Here is a 17627-nt window from a genome sequence, read left to right as displayed (position 1 = left end):
GTGTGTAAGAGCCAACTTTGGCCTCCTTTCCAAATCCAACTTTCTGAAGTATTCATGCCAGTAATGCCCAATTTTTGCAATCCAGCTAAGCCCACTTTTAAACAAAGACAGACAAGAAGACATCAGGACTGTGGGACAGACACGGAAATGTGGCATTATGGAGACACAAGAGAAGTTAGAAAGAAATGTTCAGTTACACCAGCAGGCTTGGGATTAGGCCTGAAATAGAAATAAATGGGTGAAAGTGTCATCGTGAAGAGATATGCACATAAATCGGGCTGTTCAGGAGAGAAACACGTGGTATGGGCAGAGTTCTTGCCAACATAACACAACACAGGCAGTGACCATCACAGTGTATCAACCACCACTGGAATCCGTGACTCACTCTAAGCGATGCCAAGCAGTGTGGCCAATTCTCCAGCAAAAAATCACCCTACTGTCATTCCCCAGCACATCCTATTGCCTCGTCTGCACGCTGGAGTTCCTCCACATCTGTAAATGGAGCTTGTTTGCACTTTGGTTTGCTTCTCTGTAACCGTGTTCCTTGGATTCTGTGATGCCTTGTTTTGGGCTTAGAACTCAAAATAGTGCAAGTATAATAAAAAGGTGTTATCTTCTTATATGCAGTGCAAACACACGGAAACTTCAAATAACTTAAAGAACCACAGGTCCCAATTTTTGCCTTCAGGAGGAGCTCTTTCTTCAGTATTGGGAGAACTGTATTTTAATGGCTTCGGTTCAGCATTTTCTTTGCTAAGCTTCCATGCACGTCTTTGCAGCCGTGTCCTCTGACTGGTGACAGACACACAAGGTAGGAAACAGCACACAGGGAAAAACATGCACTGTAACAGGGCAGGGTGACAGTAAGCATGTAAGAGTTGCACTGCTTAGTGATAAACCCGTCCGTAATAAACCCGTTGTGTGTGTTTTTCTGATATGGTGGCTGCTTGCATGAATGCTAAGAGGGGCTGTCATCCTCCAGATCCAGGCAGATATAAATGAAGAAGAAAAAGAGAAAGGAAGATTATTTTCTGACAAACAAGCATACCTCTGATGGGCACTGTAAAAATAAACCTAGCTATACTGGCATCATTTACATCACGCCCCTAGCATCAAGCTCTGCTGCACTGGTAAAGCAGCTGCTTTCAGCATACAGTCCCCAGACCCCAACATCCACAAAAACCCAAGAAGAAAGCACACTCTTGTCAGGAAGCTTAAATTCACCATACAGGTGGCAATAAATCAGGGAGTGCTGAAAACTACTGCAGTAGGAAAAGAGGACTTCAGAAACGTGGCCTCAAGGGTGCAGGTGCTGAGCTTGGCAGGTGCAATTCAAGGAGCCAACTGTTAGGAATGCGACACTCTAAGTCCTAAGAGCCACCCTGAGAGAACAGAAGGGTGAATCCCTTTACATATGTTCTCCAATAGAAACCTGTTCAGCACTTTAAAATTCACCAACGACCTTGAACTGCACAATGTGATGAATACCCGGGTGGAGGATTACACAACCTGAACTGAAGGCCACCTTATTTCAAAATGGGAACACATACACAGGGATTTAACACACTTTAGTTCACAGACATTGACTTTATAGAGGTTTTACTGACTTAGTGTTCTGGAGTGTCCCCATATGGAAAAACCTGTACATCTTTGAAAGGAGAGAAAGTTATAGACCGAGTGGGCGGGCGGGGGGAAATCAGGGAGCTGAGAACAAAACAAGGCAATTGCAGTAACATAGATTACTAAGAAGCTGAAAAGCATCTACCACCTTCAAAAAAGTATTTGAAGTGCTACCAAATAGGAATTCATCCTCATGGACTTGTGCAATGTGGTCCAAAAGACAGAATAACCAGCGGTTTCAAAAACAGGGGTTGGGGGTGATTCATTTTTAAAGAAAAGAAATCCGACAAAAAACCTTGTCATGGTGTCACTGAATTCAGTAACTGTTGAGAGTTTATCACAGTTAAAGAGCCATATTCCACAATCAGCTTTTTGAGATGACACTGCTACAAATGAGGAGTACACATCACTGATGCAGTCCTACTTAACCCAGAAGTTAGAATTAACAGAACACAGAAAATCCATCTTTTTAGCCTACATTATAAAGCACTGAATCTACAAATAAATACAGTTAGAAATGAAATAGAGCTCCATTGTTGGGGGTTTTTTCTTTACTTAGGAAAACTCAGTGGACTTAAGTTTTTTGCAGAGCAACTTCTCAGTTCCTGACACTTGCACAGCACCCTCATGTTTGTTCTGGGCCATCTTCATAAATTAATTTGCATGAAACTTGATTACAGTGCAACTTCAATTGCCTAATGAGAACTCTGTATAATAATACTCACCTGCTGCTCCCAGGCTTATGTGAGGCTTTACTAGCACCTTTCCAATGCTGTTTTTAGTTTGGGGACATTTGTTAAGGCTGATATTTATCACAGATTGGCCCCAAGATGGAAGATAGTTCAACAAGCATAAAAGTATCAATGGAAAGCCCCCCAGAAAGGAACACTGTGCCATTTTGGTGAGAGAGGGCTGTATCTTTGGGCCAGGCCCTCACACTGTGTCCCAGATGTAGTATACAACAGGGTATCATAGGATGTTTCATGCACACACTACTCTGCCAGTAATAGGATTCCTGGTTGGCAAAAATAAGCCTTCTGTCAATCCAGGCACATAGCACTAAGTGTCAGTGACTTTGCCTAGAAATTCTGGTTTTTTCTCTTGGATGAAAAGTTTATATTTTCAGTATCAAATACCAAATCTCCACATGTAAATCTCCACAGCAGAAAATGAGGCAGAGACTTTATTAGAAAACACTGCTCTATTTGTGTTCAGCACTGGAAGTACTGCCCTTCAGAAATAAATGCAGAGGTGCACAAAACAGCAGAATCATAAGGCAAAACCCAAGGAAAGCATATTATAATAGCTATGTTATGTTTTTTCCAGCAGAACTATCAAGCACTGCTCATACGACAACTGAGGAAATGGCTGGAAAAGGCAGCTGCCTCTCAACTAAATCAACTTGGTACACCTATAACTACTTCAAAGACTATTTTATTTGAACTTAAACCACATCTTTGAAAACATTTTCAAAATAGCTAAAAAATGCTGTAATGTTTAAAGACACATCAGGATCAATACAGTTCTACATCTAGCCAGCAAGGACAGGAGACTGTCCCTAGGGAAGAGAACAGGATGGTAATAATTGGGTTATCTTCAGCTCTCTCAGACTGGAATGAAGACCTCCTGTTACAAGGTGCCAGAGCTCACAAACTTGTTTGAACACTGAACTTAATAGTACATCAAAGGTTGGACTTGATGATCTTGGAGGTCTTTTCCAAGCTTAATTATCCTATGTGCAGTGCCCAATGCCCACTGCCACACAACATACTCTGGTTTTGTGTAACGATGAGATTTTCTGCACTGGCAAAATAAGTGATCTTATGATATTGTTTTCCAAGACATCAAGACTAAATGTTGTTAAGGTTACACTTACCTAGACAGTAGGCATAGCCCTTAAAAAAAAATTTTAAAATTCAAATGGAATGAAAATATTCCTGCTATTATTTGGTGAGTCAACATAGGAAAGGTACGTGATTTCTTATGTGATGTTCCAGAGTGCCTAAGAGAATTAGGAAGGGCACTCTTGTTAGGACTTCAGAAATCTCATCACTTACTGTGTTCCCCATCACACTGACAGATTCCTGCAGTCAAAGCCTGGCAATCTGCACAGGCCAAGCTCTGTTTGGCTTGCACAGATGAAGCTGCAGGATCAGAAGCTTACATCATAAATGAGAGCTCAAACTTCAAAACAAGCTTAAGGAAAGAAAATTTTGAACAAATAATCTCGTTGAAATGTCACGCAATCTGTAAGCATTAAAATCATCTAGATTTTAACGTTAAAATTTATAAAAATGTTTATAAATTGCATTCTGGTACTTTGAGAGAGTCCACTTTATAAATTACTGACACTTCTCATGGCATTGTGCCAACTGGGATAGCCTCAGTAGGAAGCCACAGATAGAGGGTGAAATGTGAGAAACATTGCATTGTAAACATCCCATTTCAGTATAAAAGTAGTCATAAATGATAAGACTCATTGTTTTTAAATAAGATGTACGTGACAAAGTCTGCAGTAAAACCAGTTTTGAACAACTGAGTCACATCCAAGTGAAAAAAACAAATGAACAACAGCACAAAAATGCAATTTGCAGCACAATCACCAAGTGTCTTGGTTTGCTCCATAAAAGCATAAATAGGTGGTTGCATTAACTGAACCTCTGCAACGTGTTCAGGAATAATAGTTTTAAAACAACTGATGCTGCAAAGTAAAACGTAACAAACAACACATCGCTGTGAGAAGGAAATGTGTATCAGATGGTTTGTCCTACTGTTTTTTCTGCACTTTCAGTAACTAAAAATGACACAAGGTAGAAAAATTGAAGCCTCACTGAAATCATTGACAAGATTTCCATAGAATTCAACAGCATCATGATTTTATCCTAAGAGATTGTTTAGTTATTCAGTTTCTACACAGGTGGCAGAAAACTTCATATTTTTACTGAGGTTCCTTCAGTGAGCATTAATAGGGTTCTGAGCATGGCAACACCACTTGTCATCCACCAGCCTCAAAATATTCCTGAGAAACTTCTCAGAAGATAAGAGAAAGACATAGGCAGGCTAAAAACTAGTATTTCCATTCAACTTGTTGGAATGGAGGCACAAAGACATTCCAAGATTTGCACAAAGTCAGACAGTCAGTTGGGATTACCAGCCAGGTGACCTGATCCCCAGGCCTGTGTTCTATCAGCTGTTGGACAATCTGAAAGACTAGGCTGATTTTAACACAGATTTGGACTCTTCAGGGCTTTTTTTGCACCCAAGCACCAAAAGAGATGCATGAGTATTCACCGGTACTTGCTAGGTACTACCTGCTACTCTCAAGTAGGACTTCGTTCCAGTTCATGTGCTTAACAAGCTTTTGCCAGAGTAATTTTCAAATGGTCATTGCAGACTTAAATAAAACCATGAAACGTTTCCAGTGTTAATGTGTAATCCAATTATAACGTGAATAGGAAAGTGTTTTTTTTTTCTCGAAAATGTAAGCATAATTTTCCTGAATGGCATCCTCTTCCTAAAGCCATCTAGCAAACCAGAGTACTGGTTCCATTAAACAGTTTCAAGAAAGCCAGTTAATTCAAGTCTTCTCATCAGTGAAGGTATAGATAAACATACCCTTACTGAAAAAGGGGAATCTATAATTTCTAGGCAGTTAAATAAAATACAACATACAAAATAAGTTTTAATGCATTTTCATCCAATATACAGGCATTTGTGAGTATCAGCTACTGAGCTATAGTTCATAGCAAAATACCAAAGCATTGAGAGAGTTGTGCAAATTCTTTTCTTAGCTCCTTGGTGAGCAACAAAAAGAACTGAAAAGTGTCTACATAATTAATTTCAAACACTTGCAGAGCAGAACCCTGGAAGGTACTTTTCGTACACGAGGAGCAACAGAAACCTGTTTTCATTAAGTAGCACGTACAAGAGAAGCTTGCATCTACAGTTAAATTAATTCTATTGCAAGACTTATGTGTATAAAACTATTTTATTCTAGTAATTGAAATGAGGCCTTCTGAGAAATCTGAGTTATCAGGCCATAATTCTAATAAAGGTGACTGCTGTGCTGTCCTTAATTGCCAAGCAAAGTTATTTACTCATGAGTACATGCTTCTCTAAAAGCAGGGAAGTCTGGAAAATGATGTTTTAGGAAAGCAATGGGGCAGATAGTTAAGATGCCACAGGATCAAACCCAAAATCTTTCCTCTGATACCTGCCACACGTTAGGAGAAACTTTCCCTGCCAGGAACACCAGGTAACCCTCTGTTCTGTCCTATTAAAATAAACAAACTATTCCAATAGGGGTCTAGGCTCATCATTCCTTCAGGGCAAGAACACTTTTCCCAGTCCTTGTTGCATCCTATGTGAAATCACTAATAAATTAAAAAATTAATAATAAAATTTGCAAAAATGTAAGATACAAGAACTGGGAGTGATTTTCCATACTAAGGACTGGATTGATTTCCTTCTATTTAATGGGTAGCTCTCGGGTAGGGGTAAGATTTTTATAGCAGAAAAGCAGGTCTAACACTCAATACTTTTAGGGACTCAGTGGTGTCTCTGCTTGTTTAAAATCCCTCCTTTGTTCATCATAAGGGAGCAAAACCTGAAAGTTTGAATTGATGGCATTGGTTCGCCATGACTGATAAAACTCAGTGGTGTCATTTGACTCCACAATAATGTTTTTTGATTGTGCAGCCATCAGATCTTATTACAGAGCCCTTTTCACTACAGCTCCTTCAGTTGTAGTACCTCATGAGGACAGCCAGCTGGGAACTCCAGCACTATTGTAAGGAACTTGAATAGCCAGAGATTTGCCCAGTAATTATTACAAAACTATTCTCACAGATTTCTTAGCATCAGAATTTGTAACAATAGCCTATGACATTACTATTTTATGTGCCATATATTATCCTACAAAAGGAGCAGAGTGATGTCTAGCTTCTAAAAAACAAACTCTATTATAGGCAACCGACACACTTCAGCTCACAAAATCACTTTCAACCTTTTGAAAAAAGGAAAAATAAGGCAGCACTACAAAGGGAATCTAACAGCCTGCCTCCGGGTTTGTGGACAGCTCTGCTCATTGATTTGCAACCAATGGTTTGGAAACTCCAGTTACTGAATGTTTACTGAGAAAAATTCTGATTATATTTTAGGCAAGCTTTTTTATCTGCTACCTTTTAATGTGTTAATTTACTCTACTGTAAAGCCAAAGGGCCAAATTCATCCCTCTGATAAGGCTTCCATTGTAGGAGCATCACTGAATGTGCACCAAAGGCATTATTCATCTGTGGAGAGATCACTGAGCAATATTGTCAAACACTTTTGAGTTGCACATCCTCAAAGAGCAGATAAAAGAATTGTGAAGAGAATGAGAAGGAACAGAACATCAGAGATGAAGAAAATTAGATAAAGGGCCAGGAAGAAACTGTTTGATGTAAACAGAGTGACAAGTTAGATTAAGAACTCTCATTAAAGCATGCAGTATTTGCCTATAAGCAATTCAGGCAAGGAATTTGTTTACAGCTCTGCCAAAATCAACAGCAGATGCAAAAAATCATCAATATTGGGATTTTAAATAATATTAAATCTACTGTATCCAGACACTCACTAGGACTATGTGAAGTAAATACACAGCTCAGGGCCATTATATTCTTTGTCACACTAAGTAAACAAGGTTATGCCCTGTTGCACATTGACATGCAGGGCCAGCAGAAATTATTAATAGGAGTGTGCCACTAACTACACCTTGGTTAGTTTAGTATGCATATATCTCTGAAAATACTTACTGGTATCAAGATTTTATTACTGGTGTGGAAGAAAATCTAACTTTGTGAGGACAGTGTAATTTCAGGTATGACTCTATGCTAAGACTTTACCATGTTAGGACAACAAAATTTAGAGATGTGCTGGAAAACTTGTGATATCACCTCACGTTGACATGCAGTAAAGATGTTCACCAGAAAATGCCCATCGGAAATAATATAGTTTTTAAATTAAAAGTACCTGCTTCCAGAGCAGATGGTAAATGTCAGGTGAATCAAAAGAACCCAGTACCTTGCTCAACAACAGTGAGGAATCAGGGTTTTGGCAAAGGCCACTAGGAACAAATCCTATTCTAACTAGACCAGATTTAATGAGAGCTCCTCATTCTTCAGTCCCAGGTTAACATCCCCCCCTAGTGACCTCAATTTATGGTGGGGAGTTTTTTCCTCAGCAGCTCGTTGGCTGATGGCCTCATACAATTCTAAGATGATGGGAATTTGAGTCACCACTTTCCTCCTGGCATGGTTACAGGTTAAAAAAAATACCTGGCTGGGAAGAACATGCAGTGAGAGTGAAGTTACACAATGTGCTGGCAGCAAAACTATCCCAAGAAGCTGAACTCGCTGCCTTTCCCCAGCCCCTCGTTCTCACCCTTGTGCAGGAGTTCACTGCACATGAGCTTCCTTTCATGCCAATTCCCAGTGGGGTCATGATGTGAGTCAGACCATTGTTACAATCTGTGTTAAAAATAACCCTTCCTAAACCAACTCCACTACAAAAGCCAGCAGATTGTGTATTTGCACCATAAGACACTCAGTTCCTTTGACACAGTGCTGTGCACAGAGGGAAGCAGAAAACTATGTCAGGTGCCACTTTCTCAGGCTTTAAAGAAAGCGTATGACTGGCAAGGCACAGAATTAAAGCCATGCAGATTCAACCGTTCCCGTGCTGCAGAGTTCTTGAAATCCATATCACACCTAAATGCCAGCAGTGGGAATTCTTGACTGGTTCTGCAGTAGTCTAAACAAAAAATTCTGGTTGTCATTTGAGCTAGTTTTTAAAGACTGATATGAGGTAAGCAAAGGCCTAAGGGTCTTCACTGTTAAATTTAAAGTGAGATGACAGATAGGGATGTGAAATGGTGGGAAACCACCAGCTACAGAGAAAAATATCCATGTGCAAAGCCTAAGGATCAGGCTGCAGCTCATGACTCAACACTTTGGTCATTCATTGAGGGAACTGACTGCTCATTTTTCTCTAATAAAAGCTGTCTTTTCATTTTACACCATTGCATGGAAAGGCTTCTTGCAAAAAGATTTGAAAAAAAAGGCAGAACTTCCTTCCTGTTAACTGAAGATAATATTTGACAGGCTGAGTCCATCGACAAAACACTGTTCAAAGCCAGCAGACTCAGACTCTTCTCCATAGATTGTTTAAAAGGTTATAAAAAATGCTGGCAATCACTTATTTTCATCTCTTCCATGAAATTTCCTTATCTATATACTGGGAAGGAGACCTGAAGGCAAAGGTGAAGAAGAGAGTATATTTTTTTTATTAGTTGAAATTATACAGTCTAAATGGCACAATCTTAAGGAGAGCTTTGTGGACTGTCCCTTATAGTCAAAAAGGACTGGCAATTATGAGACAGTGATTTGATCTCATTTTTGCATTACATAATCTTTGGTTGTGCAATGCAAGAGTCTATAAAGAGTAAAAAGGAGGACCTGAATCCACACGGTATAAAACGCTACAACTTCTTCACTCGACTCACATTTCAATACCCTTCTGATGAACTACATATAAATTCTATTACTTTGTGTACTATTATGGATAACATTGTACAGAACAATGGCAGAAAGACTTATTTTTAAAGGTGTTTTACAGCGTGCTTTCAGTTGCAGCTCTGGGCTTTTGAGATGTTCAGGAGAGAAGAAAATAGAATGTTTTTTTCTTTGCTTGTGTTTTGAAACGGTATTTTTTTATATATTCCAGATAAATCAGAAAAAAGGAACCAAAAATTCCACACTATTTTAAGGTATTCTGTGTCCTGCCAGTGTCTCATTTGTATGCAGTATACACTAGATTTGCCTAGAAGGATTTAGCTCAGTAGCTGGCACATTTACATCAGAGAACAACATACACAGTTTCAATCGATTTCAAGTATTCTTACAATGGGAAATAAATATGAAAAGTGGTTGTCGCTGAAAGTTCAAAAATGCAATCAACAAATTGTAAAAGCTCAAAAGGCCAGACAAATTTAATAAAATATTTCCATTTACCTTCCTCAGCTTTACACAGCCTGTTCAAAATAATAAGATTTGTTGCAGAGAGCCTTTATCCAACTGTTTATATCACTTCATACAAAATATGTGTTTGAATTACCAGAGAAATACAAGGATATAAATTCCCAGCACACGAAATGCCAAATTCAACATAAGTTATGCTTTCTTAGCATCTAGATGTTTCCCTTTCCCTTTTCTGTACTTCAAATACATTTTCATTTGAAACAAATTAAAAAGCATGTAGATGTTAAAACATAACAACAGCTTAGAATTCAAGTGACTTGTGCAACATTGTTTTGTGCTTTCTACTTCTCCATTTCCTCCTACTGCAATTAAAATTCATCATGCCCTACTACATGTACAATAGCAATGCATCAAGTTCAGTCCAGTATAGGTTTTCAACCTTCAGACTTGGCTTTATACTACACGAGATCCTTGCACAATCAAAAAAAAGTGCATCTTTTTTTCTGATCTTTCTTTAACGCTGGATGATGTGAAGCTCTGATTAGTCGATGTAGGAATGCAACCTTGAGGTATGGATTGCAGCCTCAGAATAATTCTTACATGTAAAAAGGAACTTTTCGAGCGTTCACGCCCTTTCTGGATTTAAAAAAGACACCACTGTGATGGTGTTACTAGAGCCACGGTACAGTACATCATGGCACATATCCATAACATAACCAGGGACATGAGATAGAACTTCTATTTACAAAACCTTGATGTCACTTCCAGAAAAATATGACAGGGAAAAAAAAAAAAAAAAGGAAAATATAATTTCCTGAATGTCCTGAATTTTTAAAAGATTCCTTTTACTTTCTCTTCAGCAATAGAGTAGTCCTCCACAACTGCATTTTCCCTGACCTTTTTATTATGGACCACAAGTGACACCAGCAGGAATTGGGAATCATATGGCAAACTGCTTCCTTTGAGAGGATGCTCACCCACGCCCCTTTACTCACAAGCCAGCTTGCTGTCAAAACTGGAAAGGGCAATTGCAAAGGCTTGAAGTGCACACATTGGGTAGTTGTAGTCCATGGTGAACACATCCTCAGCCACGCGGCCAAACTGCATCACTATATAGTCAGCTGCAAGAAAGGTCATAAAAGGTGACAGAGCATTATTTTTGTTTGCAGTCCTTACTAAATCAGTATCCATTCAACATCATCCTCTGGCCCAGTTCAACGATACACAAACAAAACGTGCTCACTCATGAAACTTCACAACACTTATTCATGCAAGTGGGTGTGCTGATAGCAGAGGGAGAAGCAAGGATAGCTTGAGTGATCGAGGGTTGCAAGATTTGTTACTATTAAAAGAAGGACACAGATAAAAAGTGTTTTTTGCAAGCACAGAGAGAGAAAATGACTTCTTTACAGAATGTTCAAACCTCTTTTACAGATCTAGTGCCAAATTTCACGTGCGCTAAGAACCGGTTAATTCTATTCTCACGTAACTTCAGGCAAGTGGACAAGCAAAAATAATGGGGGAAGAAAAGGTATAATTATTATCTAGACCTAATCATATCTCTCTGTTATAGCATGTTCAGAAATTCTTCCCAACTTTCTTCCCTTTTGTACTCTTTGACAGCAAGAGGAAATCTAAGCCTCATTCACAGTTGGAAATGTTTAATTGCAGAAGCAGGTGTACCTGTTTCCCCCTATAAAATGCAGCAAATGCATACATCAATGTTTCAAATTCAGTGTTGCTCTCAGAGACTAGCACAGCCACTTTCACCAGTTTCCCTGCAGTCTGCATGGCACTGGTCTAGCCTGGTGGGCTCCAGCACTAGTGACTGTGCCTGCCTAAAGTGGGCATGAAGTGGGGCAGTGCTGCTCCATTCGAGCACTTGCCTTTATCCCGGCTCCGACAACAGTACCTAAGCTTGAGAAAAAAAGGGAGCTGCACGCTGATGGCAGAAAGCAGCCCATCAGTAAGGGCCTGGGGACAGTGTGAAAGGCTGTTCTGACATTGGCAATGTTCTGCAGGGCTAACGCCACAAAGACTAGTAATGGCAAGGTGGATGTGCAGTGGGACTGGTCTGACTGCCACCTCCAGCTGGGCAGTGTGTGGGGAGCAGAGCAAACAAAAAAAACCAAGGAAGGATTATGTGATACACGTGCTTGAGCAGAGTGACCCGGCCCCACGGTCCTGCTGACTGCAGGACTGCGAGGCAGCTGGTCTGAGAGTAGAAATGACTTTAAACTGTTGCTCAGTTCATAAGCTGGGCAACCACAGCAGAAAACTCAGACAGCACATAGCTATCCCCTGTTGCAAGCATGAGCATTTAAACACCTAACTTGTATCAATGCCACGGCCATATGGCAGAGCAGCATTAAGCTGGACCCACAGAATTCAATTAAACCTGCTCAGATAACAACTGTAAGAGCAGAATCACTCCCAGGCTGTGCATGCAGTACTCTTCCTATACATCACTGAGAGCTGTACTTACGATCATTGTCATGAATAATTTGGAAGTTTTTCACCGAGGCCAGTGTGACTCGACCATGGAAATTTAAAACATAGGACTGGGTGTCATCATTCCAGACTGGCGTTTTGTTATGCAGCTCAATGACACTCTCTGTGTTTTTGTTCTGCCATCTTGCAAGAAGCGTCTCATGTTCCTGCACACATCACAGATACACACTTTGCTTTAACATAATCACATGGCAAAAAATACATTAGAAAAGAAGATAAGAATTCATAAATCCTAGCCCAAAAACTGAATTGTTACCCTCAATCCTTAAAACAGCTTCAATGAACAAAACAGAGAACTCTGAGGATCTTCATGTGAATGTCCTTTCCACCATTTGGAAAATGTTAGTTGTAACTTTTGTTACCAAAATACATTATTTGTAGTGCTTTTGTGAGTCACAGGACTAGTCACACATCCTATTGTTATGCAGTTGTTCAAACACCACTTTATTTACCTCTAGACCTTCAGAAATGCAATTATAAAACCCCGACTCTAACTGAAAGACAATTCAAGTTATTTTTTTAGTGTTGGCTGACGGTGTGACTTACATTTCGTGGCCTGATGGAAACTCTTTCGTGGTCCATATTCATTCCTGGTATGATCACACTCATTTTACGAGGTCCTTTAAACCCCAAGACATTTGTTTCCTAAAAATGTTTAGAAAAGATTTCATCATGTTCTTTATTTTTAAAGTTAATTTCTTCAACAGAGAGACACAGCGGCAGCCATGGGAACTTATTTGTTAGTCAACTAGAAAAACATCTTGAAACTCCCACCTTCACTGGCACTGCCAAACATTCTAGCTTTGTCTTAGAAGCTCCAACAACAGGAAAAATGGAAATAGAGAGGTTTCCAAAAACATTCCTAGCATTGGCTGCCAGCACCTTAATATAATTTAAAAACAAAAATCCCTTTGTTAAAAAAGGATATGAATTAACCAGATTGCTTGGCTACTGCTAGATCCCAAAATAAAGTAGTTGCAATTTAAAAATCATAAAATGCAGTCATACATTTTGATGCGAGACAAAATTAAAGATATGGGACCAGCTCCATTTATTCCACAGCCAGCACAAAAGCAAACAAGAAGAAGCTGCCAGTAAGAGCATCTGTTAGCAGTGCTGTGGTTTTCAAAGTCTTCAGATATGTTATGCTTAGAGATGAACATGGTAAAAAACAAACACATTAGCATGAAGGCAAATTTTCTAGCTATGAAGACAGGGAAAGTAAAGAAATCACAGGGGCAGCAAAAGTAAATCCATGGAAAATACAAGTTCTTGCATTAAACATGATCTGATGCTTTTGACCACATTTTTACAAAAGCTCTCCAGTAAAAGCTCTCCAGCAGAGGACAGCTCTCACTGTCCTCTCAAAACACAACCATTAAAATCTAAACCAGCCTAAAGCCTTATTTTTATCTGACACTTCTTTTTTTCTCCCTCAGAAGCAATTAGGGCCAAATATTTCTCTAAGTCATCATATGCTTTTGAGAAAGTAAAGGGCAATATTTCCCAATCCACTCAGTAAAAGCTGATTTTAGCATTAACTCCAGTAAATGAAACAGTGAAACCTCTGGAAGTTCATATCCTCAAGTTTCATGATAATTTTTTTCTCCAGTCATATGGATTTTTTTTTTCCCCTCTATCATTCTGAAATGAAGGGCTGTGGACATACACTAAGGAATCTCAGGAAGGACATTCCCATTGGTGCTATTCCCAGCAACATAACACAAGATGCCAAGAACCAGACAGCCCTGGCCTCCAGCTGGTGGAGCTTTACCACTGGGACATTTAGAAATTACACATTCAGATGTCTCTGCTTTTATACTTTTAATCAAAGTGTCCTGATTTTAAGGAACACTAAGCTTTTTAAAACATTTCTACTCTTGCGAGTAAAAAATCCAAGTATCTCAACTCACCAGAAACATCTGAAAAATATGCCTAAAAATTACTTGTGCAGTTTTGTCACCCATCAGACCTTTGAAATAACTTTGTTTCAACAAACCATCTTGAGATTTTCCACAACTCTTTAAAGTTTTTCATGCGTGCAAGAAAAATTCCACTGAGTTATCTTACTGAATACTCCTGAAAGCAATCCAGGTATATTCATATTATCTTCCTAACTCTGTACATTAATGAGAAGATTCTGCCTCTTTTTTGAATCATTTATGTCACATCTTTGGCAGAGTAAAACATGTTATCAGTTCAGTTGGAAGCGTTATCCTTGGTTCTGCGTCACGGTGAGACGAAAACTAATATGACTGCCAGCAAGAGAGACTCAGCACAGCAGAGGACAAGTTCTAAGAAAAAAATTCATGCTTGTGCTTATTTTCCACTAACTACTGGCAATTTTAGCCTTCTCTGCAATGCCTTACAAGCTTTTCTTCTCATCAGGCAGCAGTTATGCTATACATAATTAATTTAGATGCTGACTGGTTGAAGACATTGTTCAAGGTAAAATTAAATAATAGTGCTGAATCACTTCCCTCCCAACAAGCAGTATTATCACTCTGAAAAAACAGTACCATACTCTTTGGATTTACTCAGAAACACTAAAATTGGAACTTCTGCCACATGATAAGAGAAAGGTCACTAGTTGCACATTACAACCATCACCAATTATCATACATTGTATTGCAAATGCTGCCCTTTTGATAAAATCATGGTACTCAACTGGAATTACATAAACATGGAATACATGAGGAAAACAGGACAAAAAGAAGAGCTTTAATTAAAAGCAAATCTTTCCAATACACCTGCATCCAAATAAAATTAATTCCCCCTACCTCCTGTCTCATTCCCTGCTCTTTTTATTTCCCTCCTCCATGATTTTGTGTGTGTAAATTCAAGACTACAAACGGCATTAGTGGGGGAACAGAGGCCAAATTCTGTTTTTACACCCTTTTTAATGCCACTGACAGTCTTAGTTTAAACAGGAACACAAGTGTTGTTAGCTAGCAGAGACCCATTGACTCAACCAGGACACCAATCATCGATACCAGCTAAGGACTTGGCCCAGTACTGCTCAGAAGTTGCACTCTCTGCCTTAGCCAATCCAGTCAGCTGTTCTGTGAGCATGTGTCACAATAAACTGGATTGAAAAAACACAGAGGCTCTCCACAGGATTGTTTTTAAAACCTTACACACTTCCAAGAAACTATGTAAGCATCTTGCTTTAGCGGCAATAGCTGCCACGATAAAAGCAGCAAGGTGAATATCCCAGCAGCTTCCAGGACATTCACAGTTTTGTTACCCCAATTTTCTTTCAGCCACTTCCCTTTCTGGACTTGTTTCACACATCTGTGCTTAATATCTTCTGTAGAAACTATCATTCCATAGAAAGCCCAAATCACAGAACCTACAACACTGGAGCACAATGCAAGTGATTGAGGCCTGAGTAGAGACACGAGGTCTTGTTGCTTTACTGAAACCTGAGTCACCCCTCAGAATGTCAGCTGAGCTCCCTGCCTGCAGAATCTGACACAAACTGAATTGTGAGATTCTATGGATATAAAAGAATCCAGCACAGAAAATCCTGGTACAAGTATTACAGTTACACCTCACTGCTCCTTGATAAATTTTGTCACGCAATTCTGCAACCAGCCATTAGGTGCTGCTGCAGGTTTATTAATATGCTGGGCTGCCAGCAGTGGGGGAGTAAAAATGGTTAACAGCACCTGAGAGAACTGTCCTTGCTCTCTGTTCCCGATCCTTGAAACATGCCCTAAGGTGAGCTCCACAAAGAGAGTCCTCGACACATTTATCCCACAGTTAACAGATGCATCACCAGTTTCTGTCTGTATAAACTAGACCTGCTGAGGTGATTAAGCAGGTCATGCTCAGTAAGTTGGTGGGAGTGGGTACAGCTTGCTCTCCACATGGGTACCTGATCAGATGAGCTGAGGGACATTGAGAGGCATAATGGTGCTTCTAAAGTATTGTTTTTTATAGTTTTTGCTGTAGGGGAAATCTCAAGGCAGGAATTAAAAGACTGCCTTAGGACAAGGGTGTTTCAATACTGCTCTTCCTGGCACTCTTTGCTGTGGTTCTGCTGCAGCCAGGGACAGTAATCTCACTTTAGCAAACCTGGCTAGTAATGAAATACCATTCCAATTTCCTTTAGTCCTCTGGCCACAGCACACCTGCAAGCCTGCTGCTTTTCTCTGTCATTATAAAAAGTAATTTTCTTATACAAATGTCCAAATTTCAAACTGCTGATTACAAATACACATATAAAAGCAGCTTATCTCAGCCACATTGTGCCAACAGTGGCCATGGTTCGGTTGTTTCCAACATTCACACTTCTAGTTACCTCTTCTGACCACAACAGCTTTTAATTTGGCAATGTTCATCATTCAAAAATTATCGTTGTTGACTTAAACAAGCAATGCCTAAATTTTTCAATATATAACCTTTTTCAATTCTTTTTTATTTTCTTCTTGTATTTTTAATTTCTACCAGATGATTAGTTGCCCAGCTCCAGGGAATGCCCTCCCATATAAACCAGTAAAATTACCTATATTAAACATCTAAGTTATAGGTTTCTACTGAAACTTCAGTCAAACTGACACCAAGTCCTGGAGTCTCTTGCTAGCTGGATTTTCTGAGGGTTTCAAATCTAACAGGAGTGGAGGCATATGTATCTGTTTCTCTGTCTGTCTCCAACTGTAAACTATGTGCCTGAGTGAACAAACACAGATTTATACTGTATCCACAGAAAAATTGCATCCTAAGCAGCAGGAAAAGAACACGCTGGCAGCTAATACTGTCCCACTTCAGTACTCTTGGAACTTTGCATGGAAAGGATGGCTCTCTGCTTTCCTGCTCATGTGCTGAAATCTTCCAGACACATTGCTCCCCACAACCCGAAGCTGACCTTTCTGGGAACACATTCTGTGCGTACACTGGGTATGTGCTGGACCTTGAACTGACAGATTTCCAAGCACCCTTGATTAAAGCTAGGCAGGAACTTTTCAGAAAAGCCATTCTTGGATATTTTTATCAGAAGTTGTTGATTTGTGAAACCAGACAACTTTCTGTAGCAGTGTACATACCAGCTTTGAATGGAAGGATTTCTTGGGCCCACATATTTCTGGACAGAAAGAATCATGTCAACAAAACTGTTACTTATCCAGCAATCAGGAAACAGCAGCAACTGTGTTTCAAGTCTTCATTGTCTGCATTGCTCCTGACAAGTGCTATTTACTGTCTTATAAGAGGCTGGTCTCTCTCATTCAGTACAAGTTTGGATTTTGCTTGGGGTTTGCTTAGGTTTTTTCCTGGCAAAAAGGAGTTTTAGAATTTTTATCCCAGTCTCTCAGCTGCTGCAGACATACCTGTCCAGCTACCTGTGATTTGGATGAGAGATGCCTCCTCCAAAACGCCATAATAAACAATCACACTAGAGCAGTAATGCCATGCACACAACTCCTTGCAGTTCAGGAGGCTCCCTCAGCTGGCACCTGCAGGAAGCATCCTACCCCCTCC

The 17627-nt window shown here is 39.7% G+C and overlaps 1 protein-coding gene across 4 annotated transcripts in view; it reads right to left on the bottom strand.

Moving 5' to 3' along the window:
- Positions 1-6: 6 nt before the first annotated feature.
- TUB (tubby bipartite transcription factor) overlaps positions 7-17627 on the bottom strand; it is a 163933-nt gene continuing 146312 nt past the window's right edge. For 3 of the 4 annotated variants that reach the window (XM_017809859.1, XM_017809831.1, XM_017809851.1), the window contains 3 exons: positions 12693-12791; positions 12121-12292; positions 8919-10756 (listed from right to left, as the gene is read on the bottom strand). In XM_017809859.1, the coding sequence (XP_017665348.1) occupies positions 10623-10756; positions 12121-12292; positions 12693-12791 (405 nt within the window). In that variant the 3' untranslated portion in view covers positions 8919-10622. Of the gene's footprint in view, positions 977-8918; positions 10757-12120; positions 12293-12692; positions 12792-17627 lie in introns of those variants that run through there. The other variant, XM_017809841.1, reaches the window with a different exon arrangement.

Source organism: Lepidothrix coronata, unplaced genomic scaffold (assembly GCF_001604755.1).
Source record: "Lepidothrix coronata isolate B3197 unplaced genomic scaffold, Lepidothrix_coronata-1.0 Scaffold1, whole genome shotgun sequence".
In the NCBI taxonomy this organism is placed as follows: domain Eukaryota; kingdom Metazoa; phylum Chordata; class Aves; order Passeriformes; family Pipridae; genus Lepidothrix; species Lepidothrix coronata.
Note: the sequence above shows the minus strand (reverse complement) of the source record. Positions and strands in the feature narration are given on the sequence as shown.